This window comes from Penicilliopsis zonata (assembly GCF_001890105.1).
Source record: "Penicilliopsis zonata CBS 506.65 unplaced genomic scaffold ASPZOscaffold_12, whole genome shotgun sequence".
Lineage (NCBI taxonomy): Eukaryota > Fungi > Ascomycota > Eurotiomycetes > Eurotiales > Aspergillaceae > Penicilliopsis > Penicilliopsis zonata.
In genome coordinates this window covers 686,004-709,740 of record NW_019208921.1, presented here as the reverse complement: position 1 = coordinate 709,740, position 23,737 = coordinate 686,004, and the positions used below count along the sequence as shown (strand labels likewise).

General features: G+C 56.3%; 12 protein-coding genes across 12 annotated transcripts; 5 read left to right on the top strand and 7 right to left on the bottom strand.

The window, feature by feature from the left end:
- Nucleotides 1-727: 727 nt before the first annotated feature.
- ASPZODRAFT_134518 (hypothetical protein) lies at nt 728-1,816 on the bottom strand. Its single transcript, XM_022723551.1, has one exon. The coding sequence runs from the start codon at nt 1,425-1,427 to the stop codon at nt 816-818; it is 612 nt and encodes a 203-aa protein (XP_022579602.1). The 5' UTR covers nt 1,428-1,816; the 3' UTR covers nt 728-815.
- A 225-nt stretch (nt 1,817-2,041) lies between these two features.
- Nucleotides 2,042-3,356, top strand: ASPZODRAFT_160572 (hypothetical protein; the record flags this gene model as incomplete). Its single annotated transcript, XM_022726477.1, has 2 exons — nt 2,042-2,457; nt 2,527-3,356. Exons 1-2 carry the CDS (start codon nt 2,205-2,207, stop codon nt 3,354-3,356), a joined length of 1,083 nt encoding a protein of 360 aa, XP_022579601.1. The 5' UTR covers nt 2,042-2,204.
- A 423-nt stretch (nt 3,357-3,779) lies between these two features.
- On the top strand, nt 3,780-5,748 carry ASPZODRAFT_676248 (hypothetical protein). Its single transcript, XM_022729477.1, has 2 exons — nt 3,780-3,806; nt 3,871-5,748. Exon 2 carries the CDS (start codon nt 3,974-3,976, stop codon nt 5,624-5,626), a length of 1,653 nt encoding a protein of 550 aa, XP_022579600.1. The 5' UTR covers nt 3,780-3,806; nt 3,871-3,973; the 3' UTR covers nt 5,627-5,748.
- ASPZODRAFT_676262 (hypothetical protein) lies at nt 5,667-7,660 on the bottom strand. The gene is made up of 5 exons (XM_022729479.1): nt 7,493-7,660; nt 7,137-7,436; nt 6,706-7,080; nt 6,199-6,605; nt 5,667-6,144 (listed from the first exon to the last, which is right to left on the bottom strand). The coding sequence occupies exons 1-5, from the start codon at nt 7,560-7,562 to the stop codon at nt 5,707-5,709; spliced, it is 1,590 nt and encodes a 529-aa protein (XP_022579599.1). The 5' UTR covers nt 7,563-7,660; the 3' UTR covers nt 5,667-5,706.
- On the bottom strand, nt 7,386-8,657 carry ASPZODRAFT_675904 (hypothetical protein). Its single transcript, XM_022729475.1, has 3 exons — nt 8,644-8,657; nt 7,572-8,585; nt 7,386-7,436 (listed from the first exon to the last, which is right to left on the bottom strand). Exon 2 carries the CDS (start codon nt 8,441-8,443, stop codon nt 7,760-7,762), a length of 684 nt encoding a protein of 227 aa, XP_022579598.1. The 5' UTR covers nt 8,444-8,585; nt 8,644-8,657; the 3' UTR covers nt 7,386-7,436; nt 7,572-7,759.
- A 600-nt stretch (nt 8,658-9,257) lies between these two features.
- On the top strand, nt 9,258-10,960 carry ASPZODRAFT_675583 (hypothetical protein). The gene is made up of 10 exons (XM_022729473.1): nt 9,258-9,307; nt 9,371-9,527; nt 9,579-9,608; nt 9,656-9,701; nt 9,772-9,828; nt 9,877-9,917; nt 9,970-9,995; nt 10,048-10,234; nt 10,290-10,718; nt 10,778-10,960. Exons 2-10 carry the CDS (start codon nt 9,430-9,432, stop codon nt 10,809-10,811), a joined length of 948 nt encoding a protein of 315 aa, XP_022579597.1. The 5' UTR covers nt 9,258-9,307; nt 9,371-9,429; the 3' UTR covers nt 10,812-10,960.
- A 149-nt stretch (nt 10,961-11,109) lies between these two features.
- On the bottom strand, nt 11,110-13,445 carry ASPZODRAFT_168173 (hypothetical protein; the record flags this gene model as incomplete). The annotated part of the gene is made up of 2 exons (XM_022726853.1): nt 11,110-13,352; nt 13,412-13,445. 2 exons carry the CDS (start codon nt 13,443-13,445, stop codon nt 11,110-11,112), a joined length of 2,277 nt encoding a protein of 758 aa, XP_022579596.1.
- A 655-nt stretch (nt 13,446-14,100) lies between these two features.
- ASPZODRAFT_70379 (hypothetical protein) lies at nt 14,101-15,509 on the top strand (the record flags this gene model as incomplete). Its single annotated transcript, XM_022729667.1, has 2 exons — nt 14,101-14,317; nt 14,380-15,509. The coding sequence occupies 2 exons, from the start codon at nt 14,101-14,103 to the stop codon at nt 15,507-15,509; spliced, it is 1,347 nt and encodes a 448-aa protein (XP_022579595.1).
- Nucleotides 15,510-15,537: 28 nt separating this feature from the next.
- On the bottom strand, nt 15,538-16,074 carry ASPZODRAFT_17995 (hypothetical protein; the record flags this gene model as incomplete). The annotated part of the gene is made up of 1 exon (XM_022727129.1): nt 15,538-16,074. One exon carries the CDS (start codon nt 16,072-16,074, stop codon nt 15,538-15,540), a length of 537 nt encoding a protein of 178 aa, XP_022579594.1.
- Nucleotides 16,075-16,174: 100 nt separating this feature from the next.
- On the bottom strand, nt 16,175-18,032 carry ASPZODRAFT_675050 (hypothetical protein). Its single transcript, XM_022729466.1, has 4 exons — nt 17,495-18,032; nt 17,009-17,420; nt 16,621-16,952; nt 16,175-16,564 (listed from the first exon to the last, which is right to left on the bottom strand). The coding sequence occupies exons 1-4, from the start codon at nt 17,646-17,648 to the stop codon at nt 16,275-16,277; spliced, it is 1,188 nt and encodes a 395-aa protein (XP_022579593.1). The 5' UTR covers nt 17,649-18,032; the 3' UTR covers nt 16,175-16,274.
- Nucleotides 17,840-19,928, top strand: ASPZODRAFT_134509 (hypothetical protein). Its single transcript, XM_022723550.1, has 2 exons — nt 17,840-18,224; nt 18,284-19,928. The coding sequence occupies exons 1-2, from the start codon at nt 17,977-17,979 to the stop codon at nt 19,827-19,829; spliced, it is 1,794 nt and encodes a 597-aa protein (XP_022579592.1). The 5' UTR covers nt 17,840-17,976; the 3' UTR covers nt 19,830-19,928.
- Nucleotides 19,929-21,361: 1,433 nt separating this feature from the next.
- Nucleotides 21,362-23,057, bottom strand: ASPZODRAFT_70393 (hypothetical protein; the record flags this gene model as incomplete). Its single annotated transcript, XM_022729669.1, has 4 exons — nt 21,362-21,928; nt 21,980-22,076; nt 22,138-22,407; nt 22,474-23,057. The coding sequence occupies 4 exons, from the start codon at nt 23,055-23,057 to the stop codon at nt 21,362-21,364; spliced, it is 1,518 nt and encodes a 505-aa protein (XP_022579591.1).
- Nucleotides 23,058-23,737: the final 680 nt, after the last annotated feature.

Here is a 23,737-nt window from a genome sequence, read left to right as displayed (position 1 = left end):
CTGTCAAGAAGCCGCGCAAGCAAGCATCGAGATAAAGAAAGGCCATACCAAAGCACCAATTCAAGAGGAGGATCCCATATGAATGTCTGTTTTCCCATATTATATCGGCATGGGAAATGCCCAGTTCATATTCGAATACGACAATGAGCAACTATATAACGGGGGATTTCTCGTGACCAAAGCGTGATCGGATTTCGCCATACAAAAGCCCTCGAGTCATGGTTCGGAAGCAATTGGAAGAAGAAAGCGGGACTACCATGCAGAGGGGTCCATCCAGGCAGTTGCAGTTTGTAAATCATGACTCGGTGATGCGAGGGAAATAGAACTTCAACTGGCTTCAGGTAGCCCCTCCTCCCAGACGATGCCGGCGTGCTTCCGAAGCACTGCCGTTTGCTCCAAATTTTCTGCTTGCCTGACGTGGCCGGAAGCAAGAGGATGCTTTGCAACGCTGCTACACACGCAGCTGCCGTTTAGTCTTGATTTCCTGGATTCTCCTCGGGGAAGATCTCGGTCTCTGTTGTCTTTAACGCCCTCGGAGGTAATCCATGTACTCAGATCAACCAACCCATTTGCCATAGACACGGGGAAAACAGGGTACTCACCGCGGGTTTAGGAGCAGTTCATGCAGTGAATCATCCACAGGGAGAGGGAGAGTCGAGATGGAGGGAAAGGAAGGAGCATTTGCGTCATGTGATGCTTGTTCACATGACTAGTCACGGGTCTAGTCTTTAGTACTTGGGCTATCATATCATATAACTTTTGATTGATTATTATTAAAGACCAGCTTCCTTTTGATATCGCCATCACTATCACTATCACTTCAGTGCCGCCAACAGCTCGTCCACGCTCTTCATCTCCTTGTCATTGTTTTCCCCCACGTCCAGAGCCACCAAGACCCGACTCACACAGTTATACCCGGCCACTCCGGTGGTCAACTCGACGATCTCGCGGTCCGAGAAGCCGACGGTCTGCAGCTGGGCAAAGACGGCGTCCTCCACAGTGACCTTCACGGTCATCTGGTCTGTGTACGCGATAACGGCTTTCTGCTGGGCACTCAGGGTCGCCGTAGCTTCCAATTCGGATCGATCGTCTACCGTCGACGGTAACGAGCGCGCAGCCTGCAGCGCTTCCCCGGGGATCCCGGCCTTGAGAGCCAACGGCGCATGGGCGTTCCACTCGTACACGGCGCCCGTCAACACCGCGACCCGCGAGACCGCCAGCTCGAGCAGACCCTGGTCCACGACCGTCTGCGTACGAATGGCGCCCAGGAAGCTGTTCCAGCCATCCGCAACAGGCGGGGAGTGCAGCAGCGAGAGATCAAGCGGGATGAGAGGACGCGGGCGGCGGCGAGCGGCGATGCGGGCGTAGATCTCTGCCGTCTCGGGGCTGTCGTCTGCCGGGGTGTTGGGGGCGTAAGGGAGACGCATTTTGATGTTTTTGAAGAAGATTGTAAGTAGTAATGAAAGTAGCAATAATGATGATATAACCCTGGAGTAATTGTCGCTCGAACTTCACACTGGTACAGTCCGGAAAAGCGCTCTACCGGAATACCCCGCAAACCAGGCCAATCGATCTTATCAGCGAAGGTGGGGGATTGAATAGAGTATTCATCCTGCCATTCTTTGCTGTTGAGATACGAATCTACTTGGTATCTAGTGGGGATCTGTACTGTGAGCGTACTCCGTAGTAATAGTAGTAGTAGAGTAGTAGCAGTATGGAGTACTTAGTTGAATCATATTACCAGAATGCTCAATAACAGCAAGATAAGATGTCCTGACGAGTTCTTATAGAGTAGAGTGAGCCAGGTAAAGAAAACTATCTCAAAAGTAGCAAATAATCCCAGCGATGGCATACGAACTGCCTCTATTAATTTGCCAAATTGTGCAGAGGCTTATATCTCTGCCTGAGGCGCTATTATTCATGCCTGAGGCCACTACTACCCACCAATCAGAACCAATTCTCAACCACTCCGCCCCCGGCAAGTCACGGGATCCCAACAGCCGCTCAGCGGAAATTCGTTTTGCACCCGGCAAAGGCTCGAGGCAGACAACGGGGAAGAAGAAGAGGAGAAGAGTTCAAGGCCGGTGGAGCCAAGACCGCTGCTGCCATCGAGATGAGTTGAATTTAATGTCGTCTGACCTTTGTCTGACCGAGTCTACACGTCTTTTGAATCACAGAACCGCGCCTGTCTGCTAGAATCAATCATGAAGCACCACTTGATGGTCGGGACCTGGACCCCTCCGGGGCGCATCTACACGGTGCAGTTCGACGATGAGGCGTTGACGTTGACCCTCGTCAAGAAGACGGAGATCCCAGAGGCGGAGCCTATCTCGTGGATGACGTTTTCACACGACAAGAAGACCATCTACGGCGCGGCGATGAAGAAATGGAACAGCTTTGCTGTTCACAGCCCGACGGAGATTGTCCACCAGGTCTCGCACCCGGTGGCTGGCCATCGTGAGTTGAGATGATGATATACAGTGTATACGAAGGAGGTGCCTCTTTGCTAATTTGACGATTTGACAGCTCTCGCGCCCAGCTCCGAGACCAACACGCGTGCCATCTTCGTGCTCGCCGCCCACCAGCCCCCGTATAACGTGTACGGCAACCCTTTCTACAAGTACGCTGGCTTTGGCAACGTCTTCTCCGTCAAGGCGGACGGCAGTCTGGACGAGAACGTGCAGAACTACCCGTATGCCGAGAACACGGGCATCCACGGCATGGTCTTCGACCCGACCGAGACATACCTCTACTCGGCCGATCTGACGGCCAACAAGATCTGGACGCACCGTAAGGACGCCCAGACCGGCCAGCTGGAGCTCATCGACTGCCTCGAGGCCCCCAGCCCGGGAGACCACCCGCGCTGGGTCGAGATGCACCCCAGCGGCAAGTACCTGTACGTGCTGATGGAGGCCGGCAACCGCCTGGGCGTGTACGTGATTGACGAGAAGCGCCACGTCCCCGTCTTCACCCACATCACCTACCCGCTGCTGCCTCCGGGCCTGCCTTCGCGCCAGACCTACCGCGGCGACGTCGTCTTCACCTCGCGCAACGGCGAATACCTCTTCGCCACCACCCGCGGCAACGGCTTCGACTACACCGGCTACATCACCGCCTTCAAGCTGGGCCCGCACGGCCAGATCGAGCGCCAGCTCTTCGTCAACCCCACCTCCACCAGCGGCGGCCACTCCAACGCCGTCAGCCCCTGCGACTTTAGCGACGAGTGGCTGGCCCTCTGCGACGACCAGGAAGGCTTTGTCGAGATCTACCGCTTCAAGGACGAGCTGCTGGCCCGCGTCGCCCGCGTCGACATTCCCGAGAAGGGATTCGGCATGAACGCTATTTGGTACGATTAGAAATACACCTTTTTTCTTCTCTTCCGTGTAGAAAATAGTAGAAGTTGTAGAAAACAGTAGAAAATACGTACGCTTTTACTGCATTGTTGCTGCCTTACTGCCTTACTGCCTTATGCCTGATCTGCCTTCAGCTTCGACTTTCTCTCCTCCCCCTCAGAGTCACCAACTGGCAACGAATCCCTGATCCACCCACCTTACATAATAGAATGCTGAACCAGCTGTCAACCTTAACCAGAGGACCAGCCAATGGACTCATCCAGGTTTCGATTATCCTAGTGCGTCGATGAGCCATCGGCAGTCGTCTCGGTCTCTGCAGCCGTGCACTTTTCCGCCGCGGGGAAATCGAGGGGCGAAACAGCCGACCGGAAGGCCTCTACGACAGCATGTCGCCCGTTGGATTTCGTCTCGAGACAGCTGGCTGTTGGCAATTAATATTCTACAGGAGATAGAGTGCGTTCGATTGATTTATTACGATTTATTGCTGTCTTCTACGGTCGAATGCTAACCATCGCAGACCCGACCGTACAGCTACTCTTGTTGCTGGAGAACAACCACGAGTCGATACTCATACACTGCTACGGACTCGATAAACAATAGTCCATCGAAAATCATCCATCATGGTGTCTGGTCTGCTCTATGTCACGATGCAGCCCCAGGCGGGCTTGCCGGATGCCCAGTTCCACGACTGGTACAACACGGAGCATGGCCCGCTGCGACTGCGGCTGCCCTTCATCACCAACGGCCTGCGTTATCGGGCGGTCGATCTGGAGGATGAGGACAAGAAGGGCAAGGGACTGCCGGAGTGGGTGGCGCTGTACGACGTCACGGACATGGACGAGATGCTGCGCGAGACCTACCTGGCCCTGCGCGGGGACGGGATCAAGACGCAGCGCGAGAAGGACACCATGGCCCAGATCGCGGTCGATCGCATGCTGTTCGACCTGGTTGACGACTCTCGGGCCGACGACTTCCGACCTGTCGAGTCACTCGACGATGTCGCCGCCACAGGATCCGTCCTCGTCGCCGTCTTCACCACCGTCAAGCCCGACGCCGAAGACGAGTACAACCGCTGGTACCGAGAGGAACACTGCCCCATGCTGAGCCGCGTGCCGGGCTGGCGGCGCACCCGCCGTTTCCTCACTGCTGCGGTCGATCCCAAGGCGCCGCGCCAGTTCCTCGCCCTGCACGAGTACAGCCCCCAGAACGGCCTGGGAGGCCCCGAGCACCAGGCGGCCACGTCGACGGCCTGGTGCAGCCGCATCGAGGCCGACGCCGTGGTGGCTAAGCTGCGTCGCGTCTACAAGTGGTACTACACGTTCGGCCCTGCGCCGCGCGAGCTGGCCTCCCTGGCCTCGACCTCCGTTGCTGGGCCCTGGTCGTCCAACGACGGCCGCACACGCACCCTGCCGTCCACGGAACGACCGGCCGTCGAGTCCTTCGTCACCACCGCCGACGGAGTCGAGCTGGCCTACCGGCTTGAGGGGGCCACGGACCCCAACGCGCCCCTCGTCGTGCTCAGCAACTCCATCCTGGTCGACTACCACATCTGGGACGGCTTCGTCGACGCCTTCTTCGCCCGCCCAGAGAACGCCAAGTACCGCGTTCTGCGCTACCTCACCCGCGGGCGCACCAGCAACGTGGGCTCTCAGCCCGTCACCATCGACGTGCTTGCCGCCGACATCATCGCCCTGCTGGACGCCCTGCGCGTGCCCCAGGCCGCCGCCCTGATCGGTGTCTCGCTGGGTGGCGTCACGGTCCTCAACACTGCGCTGCGCTACCCGGCCCGCGTCGCAACTTTCATCTCCTGCGACACCAACAGCTCCGCGCCCGCGTCCAACAAGAAGGCCTGGGCCGACCGCGTCGCCATGGCCGAGACCGAGGGCGCCCGTTCTGCCGATGAACCCATCGTCGGCCAAAATCTCGCAGAGGTGACCACCCGCCGCTGGTTCGTGCCCGCCACGTACGAGACCAAGCCCGCGCTCGCCGAGCGGGTGAAGCAGATCGTCGCATCCAACAGCCTGCGCGGCTTCAGCCAGGCTGTCAACGCCCTCTGCGACTACGACGTGCGCGCCGCCATGGCCGAAGCCGTCGTCCCCGGTCTGTTCGTCGCGGGCGCCAGCGACGGCATCCTCCCGCAGACCATGCAGCAGATGGCTGCCGACCTCAAGGGCGATGCGCAGCTGAAGCTTGTCGAGGAAGCGGGCCACCTGCCTATGGTGGAGCAGCCGCAAGCTTTTGAGGCTATTGTTTCGGAGTTTATCAACAAATAGCTTAGAAAGTAAATAAGTACAAAAATGCATTTTATTCTTTTTCTAGTTATTTATTACCTTGCTCATAGTTAGTTGCCACCTTAACCCCTCTCTCTGAAGAACCATAGTTTCCTCGCTTCCCGCTCCGGCATCTCTTTTGCCTTGGAGCGCACAAACCGCCGGTACAGCAGCTGCATCTTGCTCTGGGCGGCGGCAAAGTCGACCTGGGGCGGGACCCAGCCGCCCTCATTCGACTGGAGCAGCTCAAAGGTATACTTGCGCAGATTGAGCCAGTCGCGGTAATCCGCCATCTGGCGTTCGTGGCGGTCGATCTCGACGCGGGAGAAGGAATACGGACAGGGGCGATCACCGGGCACATTGAGACGCGGCCATTCCTGGTAGAGACGCACCAGGCAGTCGCGCAGGGGCACGATGCCGTCGCGGTACGTGTACGGACAAGAAGTGAAGAGCTGGCGGATGGCGACGTCCGTCTCGGTGAGGGCCAGGTAGGATTCGAGATGGGACTTGAGCAGCGCCGCCTCGTAGCATTTGGTCATCAGGGCCTGCTTCTGTTTCTCCTGCGCGCTGGTCACCCCCGTGCTGGAATACTCTTCGTCCTTCTCCACGTCCTGGTCGTCAAAGTGCGGGGGCAGCTCCGGCCGGCCCATCCCCGTCTGGTACTCCTCGGGTGGGTTGAGGAAGAGCGGCCACTGCACCTGCGTGAAGCGCGGCAGGATCGCCGTGAACTGCCAGTCGATCACGCCCGTGATGCGCGTCGGGTCCTCGGCCGCCACGAAGATGTTGCCCGGGTGGAAGTCCGGGTGGCACAGCACGGGCGTCGAGTGGTGCTCGATCGCCGGCAGCGTCGCCAGCAGCGGCATCACCTGCACGGCCATGCGCAGCACCTCGACGTGCTCGGCGGGTGTGCCGAAGTGAGGACCACGCCCGCCGTACGAGGTCTTGAAGTGCTCGATCTGCCAGATCCCTTGCTGCGCGAATGCTATCCCGAGGTCGGTCAACGTGCGCCCTGGAAGTAGTAAATATTTCTGTTTCACCACTGGTCTAATGGCCTAACTGGAGAGAGGACAGGAAGAACGTACATGGACCGGCATATTGGGCGTATTCCTCCGGATTAGCCGCGTACCCCCCCGGCCAGGAGCCGTGATACATCGGTCCTAGGCAGTATCGCTCGTCGACGTCGATAGTGCGTCCCGGCTCATGGAGCGGCGGTGCAAGTCGATCACGCATGAACAGAGAGCCGTACGCAGGGAACTTAATGCCGGTAAGTTGGCTCTCGAGACGAGCAAAGGCGCGGATCAGCTGCACGCGGTCCTGTTCTTTGAGGTCATCCCACAGTGCAGTGAGCTGCGTGCCGTGCGATTTCTCTAGAACGATATACTCGGACCCGACGGGGTTGCTCTTCGTGTCCGACCAGGTAAGGACTTTCGAGACCGGGATGGACGTCTGTTCCCTTACTAACATGTTTTCTCTCAGCATTTTGTATAATAGTTAAGCGTGGTATGTGGCATACCCATCTGTAAGACGGCCACCTCCGAGGCCGTCCCGTACCATGGCGGCACGATATTCAAGCAGGGAATCTTCGCGACAACCTGCCGCCCGTTCTCCGCCGTCACCAGTAGACCCTTGTTATATCCGCCTTCCTTCTTGTCGATGGAGGCGACGGGCGAGCTGACCTGCGGCAAGGCAGCGATTATCTCGCACAGCGCGTCGACGTTGAAGGGGGCGTACCGCTTGGCCAGCTCATAGCCTTCGTTGATGAGGAAGCGGCCGTTACGGTACGAAAAGAGCTGGTGCCGGTTGATTCGCTGCCCTAAGGAGATTCAGCTAACAGACTTGGGTTCGTCTCCTTCAGATGATTCGGTATACCGTTCTGGTAGATCGTATATCTTCTGCGGGTGGGCGGGCGAACTAGAGTCCGCGTGTAGAGTCGAGACATGTCTCATACCATTGAGAGGGATTCTCTTGTTGAATTCGTTCACGGTCTCGTCCGGAGACGTACATCGAGTTGGGGCTGTGTACGTCATGGTGGTGAAAGACCACACCCATGGTTCTGGCATAGATAGGAAAAAAAAGTACTTCATTCTCAATCTCATCTTCTCATAACATCATGATGCGCGTCGATTCCATCATCTTTCACAAGTCATCCAGATTGCAAGTGTCCAGTAGATCCTGCGTCAGCTTGCCCTTGCGACTGTAGCTCTCCACATACTTGTCCCCCCATTCGCCGACGGTGTTGTCATAGGTGGTCTCGGGCTTGGTCACGCACAGGTGGCACATCACCTCCTTGAGGCCCTTCATGAGCTGCAGGCGTGGGTACTCGGCCACCACCCGGTTGTACTCGTCCCAGGTGAGCAGTCCGCCGGGCACACGGTCGGGTCCCTGGAAATCGGCCCAGATGCCGAACGAGCAGGCCTGAACCTCGGCCTCCTTGTGAAAGACGATGCTACCGATCGTATGTAGAGCGATGGCATCCCACACGAGCTGCAGGCGGTGCTTGTCCCACTCCGCAGCGGCACCCTCGCGGCGCAGAAACTCGCGTGCCGCGTCGGCTCCGTCCACCTCGAACCGCCGGTCCTTGCTAATAAGCTCTCCAGTCGGGTCCCACCCGAGATCGTGCATGATTGCAGCGACGGCATGCACCTCCAGATCGCGGCCCTGCAGCTCAGGGATCTTGCCCGCGATGATGAAACCGAAGAGAAACGAGCGCACAATATGGTTGTAGGCGTAGTCGGTCGAGTGGGCTCGCGTGAACTCTAGCGCCTTGGTGATCAGCGGCGTGTCGGGCACCGTCACACCAGCAAGAACCTGTGTAGCCATGATGAGACGAGGGTCTTTATGTTCGGTAGTCTCGAAATTGTGTGCTGTTTTGGTCGTCGAAGGAGGTCCTTCCCCTCTCCCCCAGAAGGCCAGATCTGCCGCCGTATTTATCCCCAATTTTGCATCATTCGATGTGTTCCAACTAGTTCCTGGTCAAGTCACTAATTCCCCACCGTCACAGTCAGCACTGGCACACTCACCATCGCCAATCCACCGCGTCCCACCGCTAGCGAAGACCAAAAAGCCTGAACGTCAAATTGTCCACCCACCCGTGCCGCGCCAAGAGCCACCAGACTGATTCGGCGAATCCAGAGCCTTCAATGGCGGCCGGGTGGCGGCGTCCGTTCGCATAGCAGCCTCGCGAGTGGTTCTCAATGGCCGACTGGGGTGAGGAGGAGTGGATGTTCGATGAAGATACGGAGCAGAGACAGAGACGTTGTGCTGTCAGACGAAAGACAGTCGAAGGATTTCCTCGACTGTCCGAAGAGCCTATCTGAGACTAGGTTGAGACCCCGTGACTGCCTGCCCACCTTCCAGGCTTTCCAGTTTCCACCTCCCACTTCACGTTCCACCGCCCCTCTTGACAAGCTGGAAACTGGAGCTGAGGAGAGATAAGGGTCAGATCGAGAGATTGGGCATCGTGGTTTCTGGTAGCGTATAGATACGCCACATCGGGCCCTCCCAACCTGCTTGACGGATCTCATCGTTTCAGTGCTCTTTGCTTTTGCTATGACTGACCAGCAACGTGCCTCGCCAGAGGTAGAGGAGACGGTCTCGCCTCGGGAGGAGACTGTGTCTTCTCAGCGAGAAGGAACCGTTTCCCCTGTCGAAGCAGAGGAGACTCTGGGTCTGGAGATCGCAGTGGTAGGTTCCCCCCCCCCCCGTTGAACGTGGTGATGACGCGGGGCGCCATTGCTGACCATGTAGGATCCGGAGCATGATGGTGCAGATTCCGCTTATGGAGATGACTTTCAGTCGTGAGTGGAATGGCTGATTTGTGCGGTGAGATGACGACTGACAAAGGCAGGGATACGACATCGGTTGCGTCGAGGATCTACAACGGATTGATGGAGAATGGACGGCGGTACGAATCTGTTTTTGGGGTATGAAGTCGGCTTATGCTTATTCTGGATAGATATCAGGTCCTTCGAGAAGACAAGTACTGGTATGATCGAACGGGTGGAAATAGACGGCTCATCACTGACCAGATAGGGGCCCGTCGGACGAGCAACAGTTCGAGACTATGGAAGCCGGGTATGTCTCACGCTCTATTCGTCTTGAATACACTCTGATATGCTTTGTTTTCCAGACACTTCATGTATATGGTGCTCGACTACCACGAAAAGAATCGTCTTCACCGGGCGCCGATTGGGGACTCCCCGCAGGTGTGTTTCCAAGTAGATACATATTTTCTCGTCATACTGACTGTACAGCACATTCTTGATATCGGAACAGGCAAAGGCTCTTGGGCACAGTGAGTCTTACCACAAGGCATACTGAAGTGTAATTTCCGCTAAGTCTTCCAGGGACGTCGCAGACATGTACGAGATGGGTAGGTGGTACACTGCTCGTAGCCACCGTAACAATAAACTGACTGCTGCCAGCCACTGTCCGTGGGGTCGATCTGTATCCTCCCCCGGATACATGGGTCGCGCCAAACTGTATTCTGGAAGTCGACGATGTTCTGCAGCCGTGGACATGGCGGGAACCGTTTGATCTCATCCACATGCGACTCATGCTAGGCGCGTTTACCCCAGCAGAATGGGATCGGGTGTACCAACAGTGCTACGAGTGAGTTGCCGCTTACTTTGACTGGACATCTCTTTTGTACTGATTCCTTCCACAGCAATCTCCGCCCCGGTGGATGGATCGAACAAATCGAGCTCGACGTGCGGGTCATGTCCGACGACGGGACGCTCCCCGAAGACAGTCTGCTGGCCGGTTGGGGGGAGACCTTCCTACGCTGCGGCCAACGGTGCGGTCGCCCGCTAGATACCCAGACAACGATGCGTGCCGCCATTGAGCGGGCCGGATTTGTCAACGCCAGCGAGAAGTTGTACAAGTGCCCGATCGGCGCGTGGCCCAAGGACCCCCAGTTCAAAGACGCAGGCTCGATCAATCTGGCGCACTGGTCGTCTGGGCTGGAGGGCTGGGCCATGTGGCTGCTGACCAAGTATGGTGAGCCCGAGCCCTGGAAGAGAGAAGAGGTCCAGGTGTATGTAGCCAAGGTGCGCCAGGAGCTCAAGCGACCGGGCCAGCACATCTACCATCTGACGTGAGTTTTCTCGTTACCATATCTCGTCTGATACTTGCATCAGTACTAACGGGGTGTAGACGTCGTGTGTGGGCGCAAAAGCCAGAGAAATAATAGAGTGACAGTGTATAGCCATGTTGATATCATAGAGTACAACGGAAAATCCCTGTCCACTACATATGTCATCGTGTCTATAAACTACATACGGAAACGCCACGATTCACCCTTGCATATATCCCTGCAATGTAAGCCGTATCCTCCAGTATACCCCTGCCGGCTCCACACTTGGCCACAGGGATATTGGATCAATGGTAGCACGGCTGTATACTCGAGATATGTAGTATTCATAAGTCATTAATATTCACGCCTGATGCTTATTTATAGTAATTCCTTTTTTTTTGCGATGAAAATGCTACTGCTCCGCCTTGGCCTTTTTCTTGCGGTACACCCGCTCATCGTTGGGATCGAAGCCGCCCTTCCCCCAATACGCCCATTCCTCCGTCTCACGCATGTAGTCCTCGGGCGTGAAGGGGGTACCGAGGGATTTCTCGCGCTCGAGCAGGTCGAAGAAGCGGTCATAGTTGATGCGCGTGTGCCACTTGCCGTCGACGTGGAAGCGGTCCGAGGCAAGAAGCACGCAACAGCTGTGGGCATGCTCGGCGGCGATGCCGTAGCCGAGGCCGCGCCGCTGCAGCTCGGCGTGCAGGGCTTCGACGAACTGGGCGACCTCCTCGTAAAAGGGGACGTTTTGCATGGTCAGGCCTGCGCCGGCGCTGGTGCTTGTGCCGCAGTAGGTGACGCCCTTGATCTCGACGAAGCAGGGGAGGGCCTTCTCGACGAGATCGGCGTAGCCGCTGACTTCTTCGTCGACGTTGAAGCCCTTGACGAGGGTCAGGCGGAAGACGGTGCGCTGGACGTGGCGCTTCTCGCGCAGGATGTCGAGGCAGCGCTGGAAGCGCTCCCAGAAGTCGCGGTGCAGGGGGCGGTCGATGCGGCGCAGGGCCTCGCGGTTGCTCGCGTCGATGGAGACGTACAGCTGCGTGACGCGCTGCAGCGTCTGCAGCTGGTCCGGGTGCTGCGCGTTGCACACCAGGAAGCTCGAGATGCGGTCGCCGTGCAGCAGGTCCAGGAAGCGGTTGATGTGCGGGTAGAAAATCGGCTCGCCTACCAGGCTCAGCGCGCAGTGCCGGATGCGCAGCGCCTCGGCGAACCGCTCGGCACGCACGCCGGGGATCCCCCGCATCATCTTGATCTTCTTGTAATGTCCTTCCTTGATCCCGTCGAAGATCAGCTCGGGCGAGTCCACCTGCCAGCGCCATGTCGTGCCCACGGGGTTTGTCCCGTGCCGCCAGCAGAAGATACATTTGTTGCTGCACGACAGCGACGGCGTTGCCTCCATGCACAGATGCGACCGGATCCCGTAGAATGAGTACTTGTAGCACGACCCGCGCCCGCGCAGCGCCGACTTGGTCCACCGGCAGATCTTGACGCCCGAGTGCGAGCCCACGATCGTGTACCCCTGTTTCGTCAGTGCTGCATACGTCGGCGACGTCTTGGGAACCATCTCTTTGGCAGTGGCGGTGGTAGTAGTAGTGGTGACGCCGGACTGTCCGACCGTTGTGAAGTCGATCGGCAGAGGAGAGCTCGAGTCGCCCATTTGGATGTCCTCCACGTCCACCACCGTTCCCTTGTTTCGCTTACGGTTCTTCGCAGGAGCCTCATTCTCATCCCCATCATCATCCTCTTCTTCTCCCTCCTCGTCGCTTTCCAAGGCATCTCCACTCCCCGGAATGCCCTCTCCGAGCCCGCCGTATTTCAGCATCTCCCCCAGCGTCTGCTGCAAGCCCGCCGACCACTCGCGCAGGGCGTCATGGGCGTCGCTCTTGACATCACCGAAACCGAGCGGATACGCACGCTTCCGACCGGACAGTTTGGCCATCCAACGGTCCAGCTCCGTGGCCTGCGAGCAGAAGCCTTCCTCCTCCGTGGGCCAATTTTCCTTGTCGCCGAATCCGAACACCGTGTATCCCGCCAGGGTGGAGAGTGAGCCCGTGTCGATGCGGAAATCATTGTGTGTTTCATCGAGATGGCTCAGGAAGGTGTTGATAACGGTGTCGATGTTGTAGCTGGGCAGCAGGAGACAGTAGACGTACCGTGTCCCCGGGGCGGTCGCGGGCGGTTTGGGCGCGCTGGTGAAGTAGTCGTCGAAGTCCACGTAGGCCAGGTCGTGGATCTGCGGCGCCAGGAGACCACGGTCGCTATCTTCCCCGTCAGAGAGCGTCTGCGCGGCGGCACGCAGGTCTTCCAGCAAGATCTGCGCGTACCGCTCCGTCGAACCCGTCAGCGAGGCGTAGAAGATGATCGGCTGGATGCAGGTCAGCGACTCAACCGCCTGTCCAGCACCGCTACTCCGAGCCGGTTTTTTGCCCTGGACCCTCTTCGGGCCATTCGTCTTGACGGCAGGTTTTTTCTCTATCCGTTTCTCCACGGGCTTTTCGGTGATGACGGGCGAAGAGGGGGGCGGGGAGGAGGGCACCGAGGACGAGTCGGGGGTTTTGAGGCGGGGCTGCGACTTGCGCGAGGCATGGACAGCGAGGATGACGGCGGAGAGGAAGAGGACAGGAATGCGATAGGTATGCCAAACGGACAGCAGGCCTGTTGGAAGCATAATTGTCAAAATTATTCTTGAAATCTCGGTCGTTAAATCCACAAACCTTGAGCCGCCGTGGGCACAGAGGCGTCTGCCATGATGAAGCGCCGGTTGGCGGAGCTTTTTCACAATAGACTTGAATTTTAATCACTGGCAGTAGACTCTGGAAATATTCAGTGTCTGGAGGAGATATTCAGTGGACTGGAGTGAGACAAATTGTTTCTGAGAAGAGATGGAGGGAAGAAGTTTGGGTGGAGAAAATCAAGAGAATCTTAAATCAAAGAACCAATGATAGTATTTATTATTCTATCAATTAATTGGATCAGTTGTTGATTATTCATTTGATTATTCAGTTTTATCCCATTGTTATTATTTGAGTATATGTAGTTTTATTGTTTTATTCCTAGAAATGTCGGTCTTCCATTGCCTCGAGAGGAATGACTGTACAGAAAAAATATAGAAGGTACTGTATATATATAGAGATGGCAAAATTGATAATATCTATTAAGATTATTATATCAATATAATCAATAATTCTCTGCTCTGTAAGAGTGGCAATTAATTTCTCCTGCAGAGTGAGAGTGACGCTATCTCGCTCGCTATTATTTATCTCGCTATCTCCCCTCATTGTCTCCTCATCTCCCCATCTCTCTGTTCTCCCCTCTCCCTCTCCTACCTCCATTGCCTCATATTCCACGCTATTTATTTTATTTGTCGAATGCTACGATGCCCCAAGAAGAATCACGGCCCCTCATGGAGGCCTACTCGGACGATCCCAACGCCAGCCCCCTCACCATCTCGCATGACGACCCCCAGCCCCCGAAGAAGCGATCCTACACCGGACGCATTGTTCTCCTGTTTCTTGCTTTCATCGGTCTGCTAGTTGCTCTGCGCAATATCCGGGGTCCCCGGCTGCCTCTTACGCGTGACGAGCGAGTCCACCGTATCCTGTCCAAGACCCCGTTGATCGGTAGGCCCCCTTATCTCTGGGAGATCGCTCGAGCAATCGCCGGCTGCTAACAACAAACAAAGATGGCCACAATGATCTGCCTTGGCTCATCCGGGCAAAATTCCACAACCACATCTACAACGAGGACTTCACACAGCCGTTTGAGAAGGGCAATCTGACCGGTCACGTCGATCTGCCGCGCCTGGCAGCCGGCCAGGTCGGCGGCAGCTTCTGGAGCGTGTTTGTGCCCTGCCCGCGCGACTGGGAGGACTTTTCCGACGCGACATACACCGAGAGTGTGCGACAGACCATTGAGCAGATCGATGTTGTCGCCCGGCTGCGTCAGGCGTACCCCGACACCTTCTCTGCGCCGCCCAACGGAACCACGGCGCTGCAGGCGTTCCAAGCGGGCCAGCTCATCTCCCCGCTGGGCATCGAAGGTCTACACTCGATTGGCAACTCGCTCGCCTACCTGCGCAGCTTCTATGATCTGGGGGTCTCGTACGCGACGTTGACCCATAACTGCCACAACCGCTTTGCCGACGCGGCCCTTGCAGAGGTTGCATATGGCGACCATGGCGCCGTCGAGGTGGCCCGTCCGCGCTGGTACGGCGTCAGCGAGGCCGGCAAGTCGCTCGTCCGCGAGATGAACCGCCTAGGCATGATCGTCGACCTGGCGCATGTCAGTGCGGCGACCATGCGGGACGTGCTGGGTGCTGGGAAAGACGACTGGCCGGGCAGCCGCGCGCCCATCATCTTCAGCCACAGCTCTGCCTTTGCCCTGTGCCCGCACCCGCGTAATGTACCAGATGACGTGCTGGACCTGGTCCGCGAGCGCGACTCGCTCGTCATGGTCAACTTTGCCCCGGAGTTTATCTCCTGCACGGCCTCTGACCGGGCGGATGGACTGCCCGATTTTTTCCCCGGAAACGCAACCCTCGCCCGCGTGGCCGACCACATCGTTTACATCGGCGAGCGCATCGGGTTCGACCATGTCGGCCTGGGCAGCGACTTTGACGGCATCGCCTCCACGCCCGCGGGGCTCGAGGACGTGTCTCGCTACCCGGCGCTGATCGGGGAACTGCTGGACCGCGGCGTCAGTGATCGCGACGCAGCAAAGGTCGCGGGAGGAAATGTGCTGCGCGTCTGGCGGGCGGTTGACCGGGTTGCCCTGCAAATGCAGGCCGAGGGAGTCCCCGCGGAAGATGAATAAATGTAAACCAGCATGTACATAACAATCACTATATACATCTATTGTTCATATTGAACCCTCTGAGACACGTCTCCCTCTGCACGCCGATAAATTTGTACCGATCGCCCTGAACGTCCGCCTCGGTCGCCCAGACAAACGCCCGATGCTCCTTTGGATCCAAAAGCACACGCTCCTCCTCCCACCCCTGGTGGGAGTCTTCACACACCCTGGCCAGGAAAACAATCTTGCAGAACCGCCTCGCGGCGCCGTGCTTGACGTCCTCCCATTCATCGAGGGAAATCACGTCCTCGAATCGCCGCACATGCAGGCCCGTCTCCTCGGTTATCTCCCTCGCCGCGCCGGAGAGCATGCTCTCGTCGTCTTCCTCGCACGCGCCGCCCGGTCCTTCCCAGTGGAGCGGGTACGAGTCGCTCTCGCTGCGTTGCAGCAGGAGAACCGTTTTCTCGCCTTCTTTGCTGGAGTAGATGTACGCTCCGACTGCGACGTGGGTGAATGGTCTTGAACGTAGGAAGGTGGAGAGGGGGACGTTGAATTCGGTCAGATGTTGCGAGAATTCAAATGTCATTTTTATACCATATAACCAGGATAAAATCGATAGAGATATAGGTGTAGGTAGGTAGATAGAGGAAGGTATACTAGGTGTAGACAGAGGAAGGTGTGGTGAGAAATAAAGGTGAGGGGCAATATTTATCTTAGGCACTTTTCTTCCGAATCATGATTATCATTCTACACTTCTATCATTACGTGCACACGCCAGCGCGTGCACTACAGGAAATACTCGCTGCGTCCCGGCCGCGACTGCGGGACATGGCGCTGGTCGTCGCTGACGGCGCTGAACAGCTTGAACGAGGGCTTCAGGTCCTCGCCGACCTCACACACAGACGCCAGGTTGCCGCATCGATAGCAATAGTTGGGCGCGCTCCACACCGTCACCACGTTCTGGTTGGAAAAGTGGTATTTGTAGCCCTCGTTGACCAGCTGGTGGGCGCGCGCGATCAGCGTCAGGTCGTTGACGTGGCAGAACTCGTCGGCCACCTTGTCTCCGAACAGCCAGCCTGGAGGATTGTTAGTCTGTGTGATGTACCACGTAGTCATCGGAAAGGCAAGTTACCAGCACCCCGTGGACTCACGGCCCACGTCTCGACATCATCCGGATCCGACCACACCAGGTCGCAGAAGGCCCCTTCGTGCGGAATCTCTTGCGCGCGCGCCACAACACGCACCTGGTCCAGCGTGCGGATCTCCGGGCTCAGCCCGCCGTGCACGCACAGCACTTTGCCGTCGATGATGGCGCCCAGGGTCATGAAATCGAAGACCTGGCAGCACGCCTTCCAAACCGACGCGTTACCGTACTTCTGGAAACACTCCTCGTAGAAGCCATACACTTGAGTGATCTGTCGGGACTCGTGGTTGCCGCGAACCAGGGTCACACGGTCGGGATATCTACCTTTGTGAGCCATGCAAAATATAAGAAGACAGACTTGGGAAAAACAACATACTTTGCCTTTAAGCACAGCAGGAGAGTCAACGTCTCCAGGCTGAAATACCCCCGGTCGACGTAGTCTCCCAGAAAGACAAAGTTGCGATTCAGCTGCAGCTCGCCTGATCCAGCACTGCTGCTCGACCGTGCACTCCCGTCCGTGTTGCTCTCCTCATCCCCATCTCCACCACCGATGCTCCCCGGATTCCTCAGCTTTTTGCGCAGTTTGGGATCTGTAATCGTCGTTGGTGGCTCGATCGCGTCGGACGTGATCAGCGGCGCGGGGGTCGTCTCCGGCCTCTCCAACTGCTCCATCCCCGCGGCGCTGGGCATCCCTCCAGACACACGGAACAGTTCCAGCAGGTCGTAGAATTGTCCGTGGATATCGCCGCAAATCGTCACCGGCGTCGAAACGGGTTGAATATTCGACTCTGTGGTGGCAGCGGGGTCAGCATGGCACAATCACCTAGAAAAAAGAAGAAAAAAAAGAAAAGAAAAAACCCACCCTCCATCATATACTCCTTGACCATCTCGCACAGCTGCTTCATATGGTGCTCAGACAGATACTTGCAATCTTTGGCCGCCGCCAGCCACTCGTCCGGCCCTGCATTGCGCTTGAGTTTGGCCGGCCCTGGCTGGGGGACTTTGCTGTCGACCATGCTGAGAAATAAATAGGAACAATACAGGCTCCGATAGGGGTTCAATACACCACAAAACCAAACAGATTGGCAAGCAGGAGTCCTGTCTGCTGGGATGCGTTCAGTGAAGAGAGACGCTCGACGTTTCCCCGCGGATGATTTCCAGCTGCTCGCCTGGCCGCCCTCGTGCTCCGTAGCGGATCGTCAGTCCATTTACTTGCCTTCCCACCCTGGATCCGACATTCCATCCCACGCTTCCCCTCCCTTCAGATTAACGAGTTATGACGGAGTGTGTGGTTGTCTTTGAGAGGAACTACGACGCAGGTTTACTGAAATAATGGTTTTCGCCATGACACAGGGCCCAGGGAAGTCGCCCGGGGGTGTCCTGCAGATCTCTGCTGCTGCAACCCAGAAGAATGCCACGTCGGCGCCCTCCAAGCCAGCAAAGCCACCAACACCGCGGCTCAAGCTGCTGGTGAGACGTCTGCCGCCCGGCTTGACGCAGGCCGAGTTTGAGAGCGCGTTGGGGGACGAGTGGAAGACTGGCGCGGGCAAGGTCGATTGGCTGCAGTACAAACCGGGGAAGGTTTCAAAGGAGTATGCACCTTTTTCTTTTCACTTGATAAAAACAAGGCTATCTTGCTCATCAGGTCTAGTGCTGCTAAACCGTCTCGTCCGTCGCGTGCGTATATCCACGTTGTGGCCAACGAACACCTTGCCCCGCTCTCCGACACGGTGCGCACGACCTCGTTCCTCGATGCGCGGAATACCGTTAACGATCCGGTCCTGATGGGCCCGCCGACGCTGGAGTTCGCTCCCTACAGCAAGGTGCCTGGGAGCCGGGTCCGCAAGGATGCCCGACAGGGGACCATCGATCAGGATCCAGACTTCATTGCCTTTCTGGAGAGTTTGACGCAACCGATCACCAAGCCGACCGCGTCGGCGGACGCGGCTGCAGACGGCGGGGAGAAAAGGGAGACCATGATCACGCCACTCGTGCAATATATCAAGGATAAGAAGGCAAACAAGGCCAAGGAAAACGCCGCGGCCGCGAAGGCGGCGAAGCATGCCAAGGGAGACAGAGAGGGCAAGGCAGAGAAGGTCCAGGCGAAAAAGCTTCTCCAGCGACCAGACAAGGACGTCTCTTCGACGTCTGACAAGAAGAGCCGGGCCGACAAGACAACCAAGGAGGCCGTCAAGGCCGCGAGCAAACAGGCTGCCAGCATCGCAGCCAAGGCAGCAGGCGGCAAGACGAGCGCCGCGGCGGCTGCTACTGCTACTACGAACAAGGACACCGGCGCCGGCGCTTCTTCAGACCGCAAACGAGACCGTGGGAATGCCAGCGCGGCAGCCAAGATCGTCCAGCGTGATCTGGGCTTGTCGCCTGCATCCGGGGGTCGCCGTCGCGGCGGCAAAGGCTCGGGTGTGGCCGAGGGCGAGAGTCCCCGTGATCGCGCAGCGACGCCCACCGAGAAGAAGGATGTACCCCTGACGAAATCTACCAAGGGAGCGGCGGGCCCTAAGACCGGCAAGGAATCCGCTACGATGTCGCGCGCGGCGTCCGATGCGGGCGGTACGCCTTCACTGAAAGGTACGGGACCTGCTGCCTCTACAGCGAAGTCCTCGAAACCCGGTAGAGGGAAGAAAGAAGGCGCGGCAACACAATCGCCTGTCTCTACAGCTACGCAGGCGTTCTTGAAGCATGCAAACCCGTCGCAGGGGGTGACCGAGGCGCTGCTCGAGACGGCGTTTGCGCCCTTCGGCACCGTGACCAAGGTGGAGATCGACAAGAAGAAAGGATTCGGGTATGTTGATTTTGCCGAGCCAGAGAGTCTACAGAAGGCTATTGCCGCGAGTCCCGTGGCTGTCGCACAGAGCCAGGTGGTGGTACTTGAGCGCAAAGCCACGGCCGGCGGCGCTGACAAGGGAGGAGGAGGGGGAGGAGGAGGCCGCGGTGGGAAGGGCTCTATGGGCACCAGCACCAGCGGCGTCGGAAAACAGGACAAGGACAATAAGGAAGGTCGTGGGAAGAGCGGGGGAGGAGGCACCGCGAGCCCAGCAACGAGCGCTGTGGGCGCAGATGCAGTGACCGGCGCTGCCGCACCGGCTGCTGGCGGTGCCTCTCGTGGTTCGCGAGGACGAGGACGTCACCGCGGCGGAGGATCCAAGGGGAACAACGCAAAGGCGAGCGAGACCAAGTAGAGCAGTAGAATAACGATAGATGAGTGATACCCATTCATGACAGCTTTTAGCATGAGTCTAGACATTTTGAGGTAGCTTCGTATTAAAATACTGTAGTACTAAGTACCTTGTAGGAACCTTATCGTACAAGATTTATACGGAGTACTCAAGTGATTTAATGACTTAATAATTCAATAAAATGATTTAATGATTTAATGATTCAATAAAAAATTTTCATATTTCAAAAGGGTATCTAACTAAACTCGCACACAATTCAAAGAATTGAAAACCTTTCAGACCTCCTCGACACCCACCAAGTCGGACCGACCGAAGTCAAGACATCACAACCAGGTAAAGATCATCACCACTCCCTAGACCCAAAACGCCAGGAGTACGCCGCGTTAGACTCGCAAAAACGAGTCGTAACATCGAGTGTCCTGGCAGGGTCGAGGCGGAAGTATATCGGCTTCACTTTAGGGCATCGAGGACATAACAGTCATCAGCAAGGGTGGAGATTCTGTGGCTCTTTTAAAGAGCTTAATGGAGGACGTCTACTCTAAAGTGATTCTTTGAACTGTAGAGGTCAGTCAGTAAATAATCTTCCACAATTGTTTTGGTTTTCCCAAATGTAGGGGGGGGAGGAACGCACGTAGAGTCGCTTGAAGTCCAAAAGGATGAGGGCCGACGTGCCTTTTATATTTTCCCTGCGCCCGCTAGCGACGGCGCTAGCCACAAGCGAAGCTCGGGCTGTTTGCGCTGTTTGTCTCGGAAGATGTCCCGGGCCGGAACAAAGCATCCACACCAGCTCCACAGGCCACAGAGTTTTCACTTTCTTTGCTAATACTTTGATAACCTTTGCTAATACTTTGCTAATCGAATGCGTTGTATGGTGCCCTGCCTTTTTAGATGTGTCATGGATTGGTTTGAGGGAATATCAGTACCGTCTATTGGTCAGTTGTATGGAGGACTGGTAAGAGCCATTGCTAAGGCAGCTGACATAAACTCAATATTCACGTGACACAGTTTTGACTTTGCTGTCACCGAAGCTACGCTAGCTTGAAACGAGCCAGCATGTCTTGGTGTATTCAGTTGAAGGCCTTCTAGAATACTGTCACCTATGCTTCGTCAGAGACATCCTCTATATACAGCACTGTCATGATTCTAGCTCATAATTTCAGTCGAGCAGCCCGGCACTATGTAGTACAGATATTACTCCGTACTTCCATTTCTACCCTGCAAGCCTGTACCCCGGCGTTGAAGCTATAGTTGGCCCCACTACAGACAAGCCCATGTATCACTACCAGCTAGGATAATTAGCTGAAACATATACAGCTTGAGGATAGTCAAGCATTAAGAGGGTTAGTGATACGGATAACTACGGAGTAACTAGTTATCCACTTAGTTACTCCATAAGTACCTAATGTATGGAGAATACTATGTAGTCCATATAGAGTAACTATTGTGCTTTAAATATATTCTAGATCAATCTATAGCGTAGAAGAAAATTATAAGTACTATAGTATAGATCTATTGTCTAGCCATTGAGACAAAAATTAATTACCCTGGCCGGCGGAGGAGGCAATGTCGGTGCTAGCAGCGGCAGCATCGTAGACATCGCTGGAGTAGCTCTCGAACTCCTCGAGGACGCTGGTGTCGGCGTCATCGGTGGACCCGGAGTCGGTGTAGGAGTTGGCGACACAGGCGCGGCCGATGTAGTCCTCGCAGTCCGAGGCGTTGTCCGAGGTGGCGGCGAAGAGGGCGCCGTCGTTGTAGTCGCTGTCAACGATGGTGGTGACGTTGTCGAACACGTTGCCCTCGAGGAGGACGTAGACGCCGTCGTCGGTCTCAAAGGCGTGGCCAGAGTTGTCGTACCAGTAGTTGTTGGCGGCGTGCACGATGGTGCTGCCGGCGACCTTGGGCGCACGCCCGGAGGTCATGTACAGGTAGTTGTCGACAAAGGTGATCTGGTCGCTCGAGCCGTCAAAGTACGCGTTCCAGTACGTGTGACCGTCGCAGGTCGCCGAGTAATCCGTCTCGCCGTCGAAGAAGTGGTTCGAGATGGTCACCCGGTTGTCGGCTTCCGTGCCCAGGACAATGTGCTGACGACCAATGCGGGCAGTCTACACCGTTAGTTCTCCTATCAATGCTAACAATCGAGAGAATAGACCTACCGTAACGTGGTCAATCCAGACCAGGTCCGACTCGTCGATGGTGATGGCATCACCACCCCAGACGTACTTGGCATTGATATCGGTGATGGCAATGTTCCTTCAAGATCAGTATTGACACGATGTATCGGTCTGACACAGGGTATCGGTGATGTACTCACTGAATGATGACGTTCTCGGCGCCGCTGACAATACGGAGACCCTTGCCCTTGATGACACCCGAAGTACCGGAGCCGACGATCGACTTGTTGGAGCCGACAGTGATACCCAGGACACCGGCAGTGTAGTATTCAACGTCGACAGTGGGAGCGTCGGGCTCGTAATCGGTACACCAGTCGTCCTGGTTGATCGCCTCCTGGCACCCCGTCGCGGTACCCCAGGGGGCACAGCCGGTGCCAGTGGTGGTTCCCTCGCTATCGGTGAAGTCGAAACTAATTTGTCAGAAAAAAAAAAAAAAAAGGAGAAAGAGAGTTGAAAAGAGAAAAAGAGAAACGTACGTCTGGGTCAGAACGATAACACGAGCCTCATCATCTCCTAGATACGAGACCAGCTCGTCGGTGGTGGTAGGAGTGACGGCGGCAGCGCTGCCACCACCAGTAGCAGAAGCAGCAAAGCCCGGCGCAGTGCCGGTGACGCTGACACCAGCGTTGGCAGCAGCAGCCGAAGAGGACGCAGCGGTGGCAGCCTCAGTCGCGACCTGAGCAGCCGAATAGGACTCGGCCTCCGGGGCAGCCTGGGAGGCAGCCTGGGAGGCAGCCTCAGGAGCAGCCTGAGACGCAGCAGCCGGATAGGAGGCCGCAGAAGTGACGGGGACAGCAGCCTCGGCGACGCTGGAGGCCGCGGAACTGCCTGAGTCTCCGTAGCTGCCAGAGCTGTCGGAGCTGCCAGAGCCGCCGTAGCTGTTGCTGCTGCTGCTGCTGCTGCTGGACTCACCGGAGTTGCCGTAGTTGTTGGAGCCGCCAAAGGACTGGCCGCTGCTCCCACCGGCGTTGAATTCCTGGTTGCCAAACCCCTGGGGAGCAGCCGCAGCGTGGCCTACCAGGGCGACGGCAGCAGCGAGGAAAGCAGTAGCGTACTTCATCCTGGAAGTAGTCGAGTGCTAACGAAAGACTGAAGAAGAGGAGGAAAAAAAGAATGAGAGAATTAATGGGAAGGAAAGAGAATGACTGATGAGTGAGCGAGAGAGAGACAGAACATGCTCGGTGCCTTTGAGGATATAAATAAATAGAGAACTGCCGGAAGTACTAATTGCCTGGTATTTACTATTTACTATAGATTGTTTCATGATCCCGCGGTGGAGCAGACATCCCCCTTCCTGGTTATCTCCGACAGGCGTGTTTGGACTAAGGAGACCCAGTCTCGATAATAACCTTTGATATAGGTTGAGCTATTGGGTTGAATCGGCGATGAGATCCATCCATCACTTTAATCAGGGGCGCTTGGTCCACGAGCCAGAATGGTAGGCCCGGCTTTTCAAGGGATTAGCTGGGATGGTGATACAGACAGTGTCAGGGGAATTATTACAGAGTACTAGGTAACTATCTATCTAGTACAAAGTAGCTAGTAGGTACCTACTAGGTAGTTAGTTTTAATTTTTATTCATGTAGTTATCTGGTTATACCTAGACAAGATAATTTCTCTATGATTTAGTGGAACTGTAATCTACATCCACTCCACAATAGAATTTCATCATAAATATTTATTTATACTCTAGTATAGGCCATAATAATAATATTATTATTATTGTCTGATTCAATCTAT

What these genes read in the sequence shown, in the direction of transcription:
- ASPZODRAFT_675904 (XM_022729475.1), bottom strand. Translation starts at nt 8,443, where the DNA reads ATGGCTACACAGGTTCTTGCTGGTGTGACGGTGCCCGACACGCCGCTG.
- ASPZODRAFT_676262 (XM_022729479.1), bottom strand. Translation starts at nt 7,562, where the DNA reads ATGTCTCGACTCTACACGCGGACTCTAGTTCGCCCGCCCACCCGCAGA. An exon ending in CGCCCAATATGCCGGTCCAT is followed by an intron (nt 6,606 to 6,705) that starts GTACGTTCTTCC and finishes ACCTCGGGATAG; the next exon opens with CATTCGCGCAGCAAGGGATC. An exon ending in AAGAGTATTCCAGCACGGGG is followed by an intron (nt 6,145 to 6,198) that starts GTGACCAGCGCG and finishes AAATGCTACGAG; the next exon opens with GCGGCGCTGCTCAAGTCCCA.
- ASPZODRAFT_134518 (XM_022723551.1), bottom strand. Translation starts at nt 1,427, where the DNA reads ATGCGTCTCCCTTACGCCCCCAACACCCCGGCAGACGACAGCCCCGAG.
- ASPZODRAFT_675583 (XM_022729473.1), top strand. Translation starts at nt 9,430, where the DNA reads ATGGCTGATTTGTGCGGTGAGATGACGACTGACAAAGGCAGGGATACG. An exon ending in AGACTATGGAAGCCGGGTAT is followed by an intron (nt 9,702 to 9,771) that starts GTCTCACGCTCT and finishes ATGTATATGGTG; the next exon opens with CTCGACTACCACGAAAAGAA. An exon ending in GTGTACCAACAGTGCTACGA is followed by an intron (nt 10,235 to 10,289) that starts GTGAGTTGCCGC and finishes TTCCTTCCACAG; the next exon opens with CAATCTCCGCCCCGGTGGAT.
- ASPZODRAFT_676248 (XM_022729477.1), top strand. Translation starts at nt 3,974, where the DNA reads ATGGTGTCTGGTCTGCTCTATGTCACGATGCAGCCCCAGGCGGGCTTG.
- ASPZODRAFT_675050 (XM_022729466.1), bottom strand. Translation starts at nt 17,648, where the DNA reads ATGGTCGACAGCAAAGTCCCCCAGCCAGGGCCGGCCAAACTCAAGCGC. An exon ending in CTGCTGTGCTTAAAGGCAAA is followed by an intron (nt 16,953 to 17,008) that starts GTATGTTGTTTT and finishes TCACAAAGGTAG; the next exon opens with ATATCCCGACCGTGTGACCC. An exon ending in CGTGAGTCCACGGGGTGCTG is followed by an intron (nt 16,565 to 16,620) that starts GTAACTTGCCTT and finishes ACAATCCTCCAG; the next exon opens with GCTGGCTGTTCGGAGACAAG.
- ASPZODRAFT_134509 (XM_022723550.1), top strand. Translation starts at nt 17,977, where the DNA reads ATGACACAGGGCCCAGGGAAGTCGCCCGGGGGTGTCCTGCAGATCTCT. An exon ending in CCGGGGAAGGTTTCAAAGGA is followed by an intron (nt 18,225 to 18,283) that starts GTATGCACCTTT and finishes CATCAGGTCTAG; the next exon opens with TGCTGCTAAACCGTCTCGTC.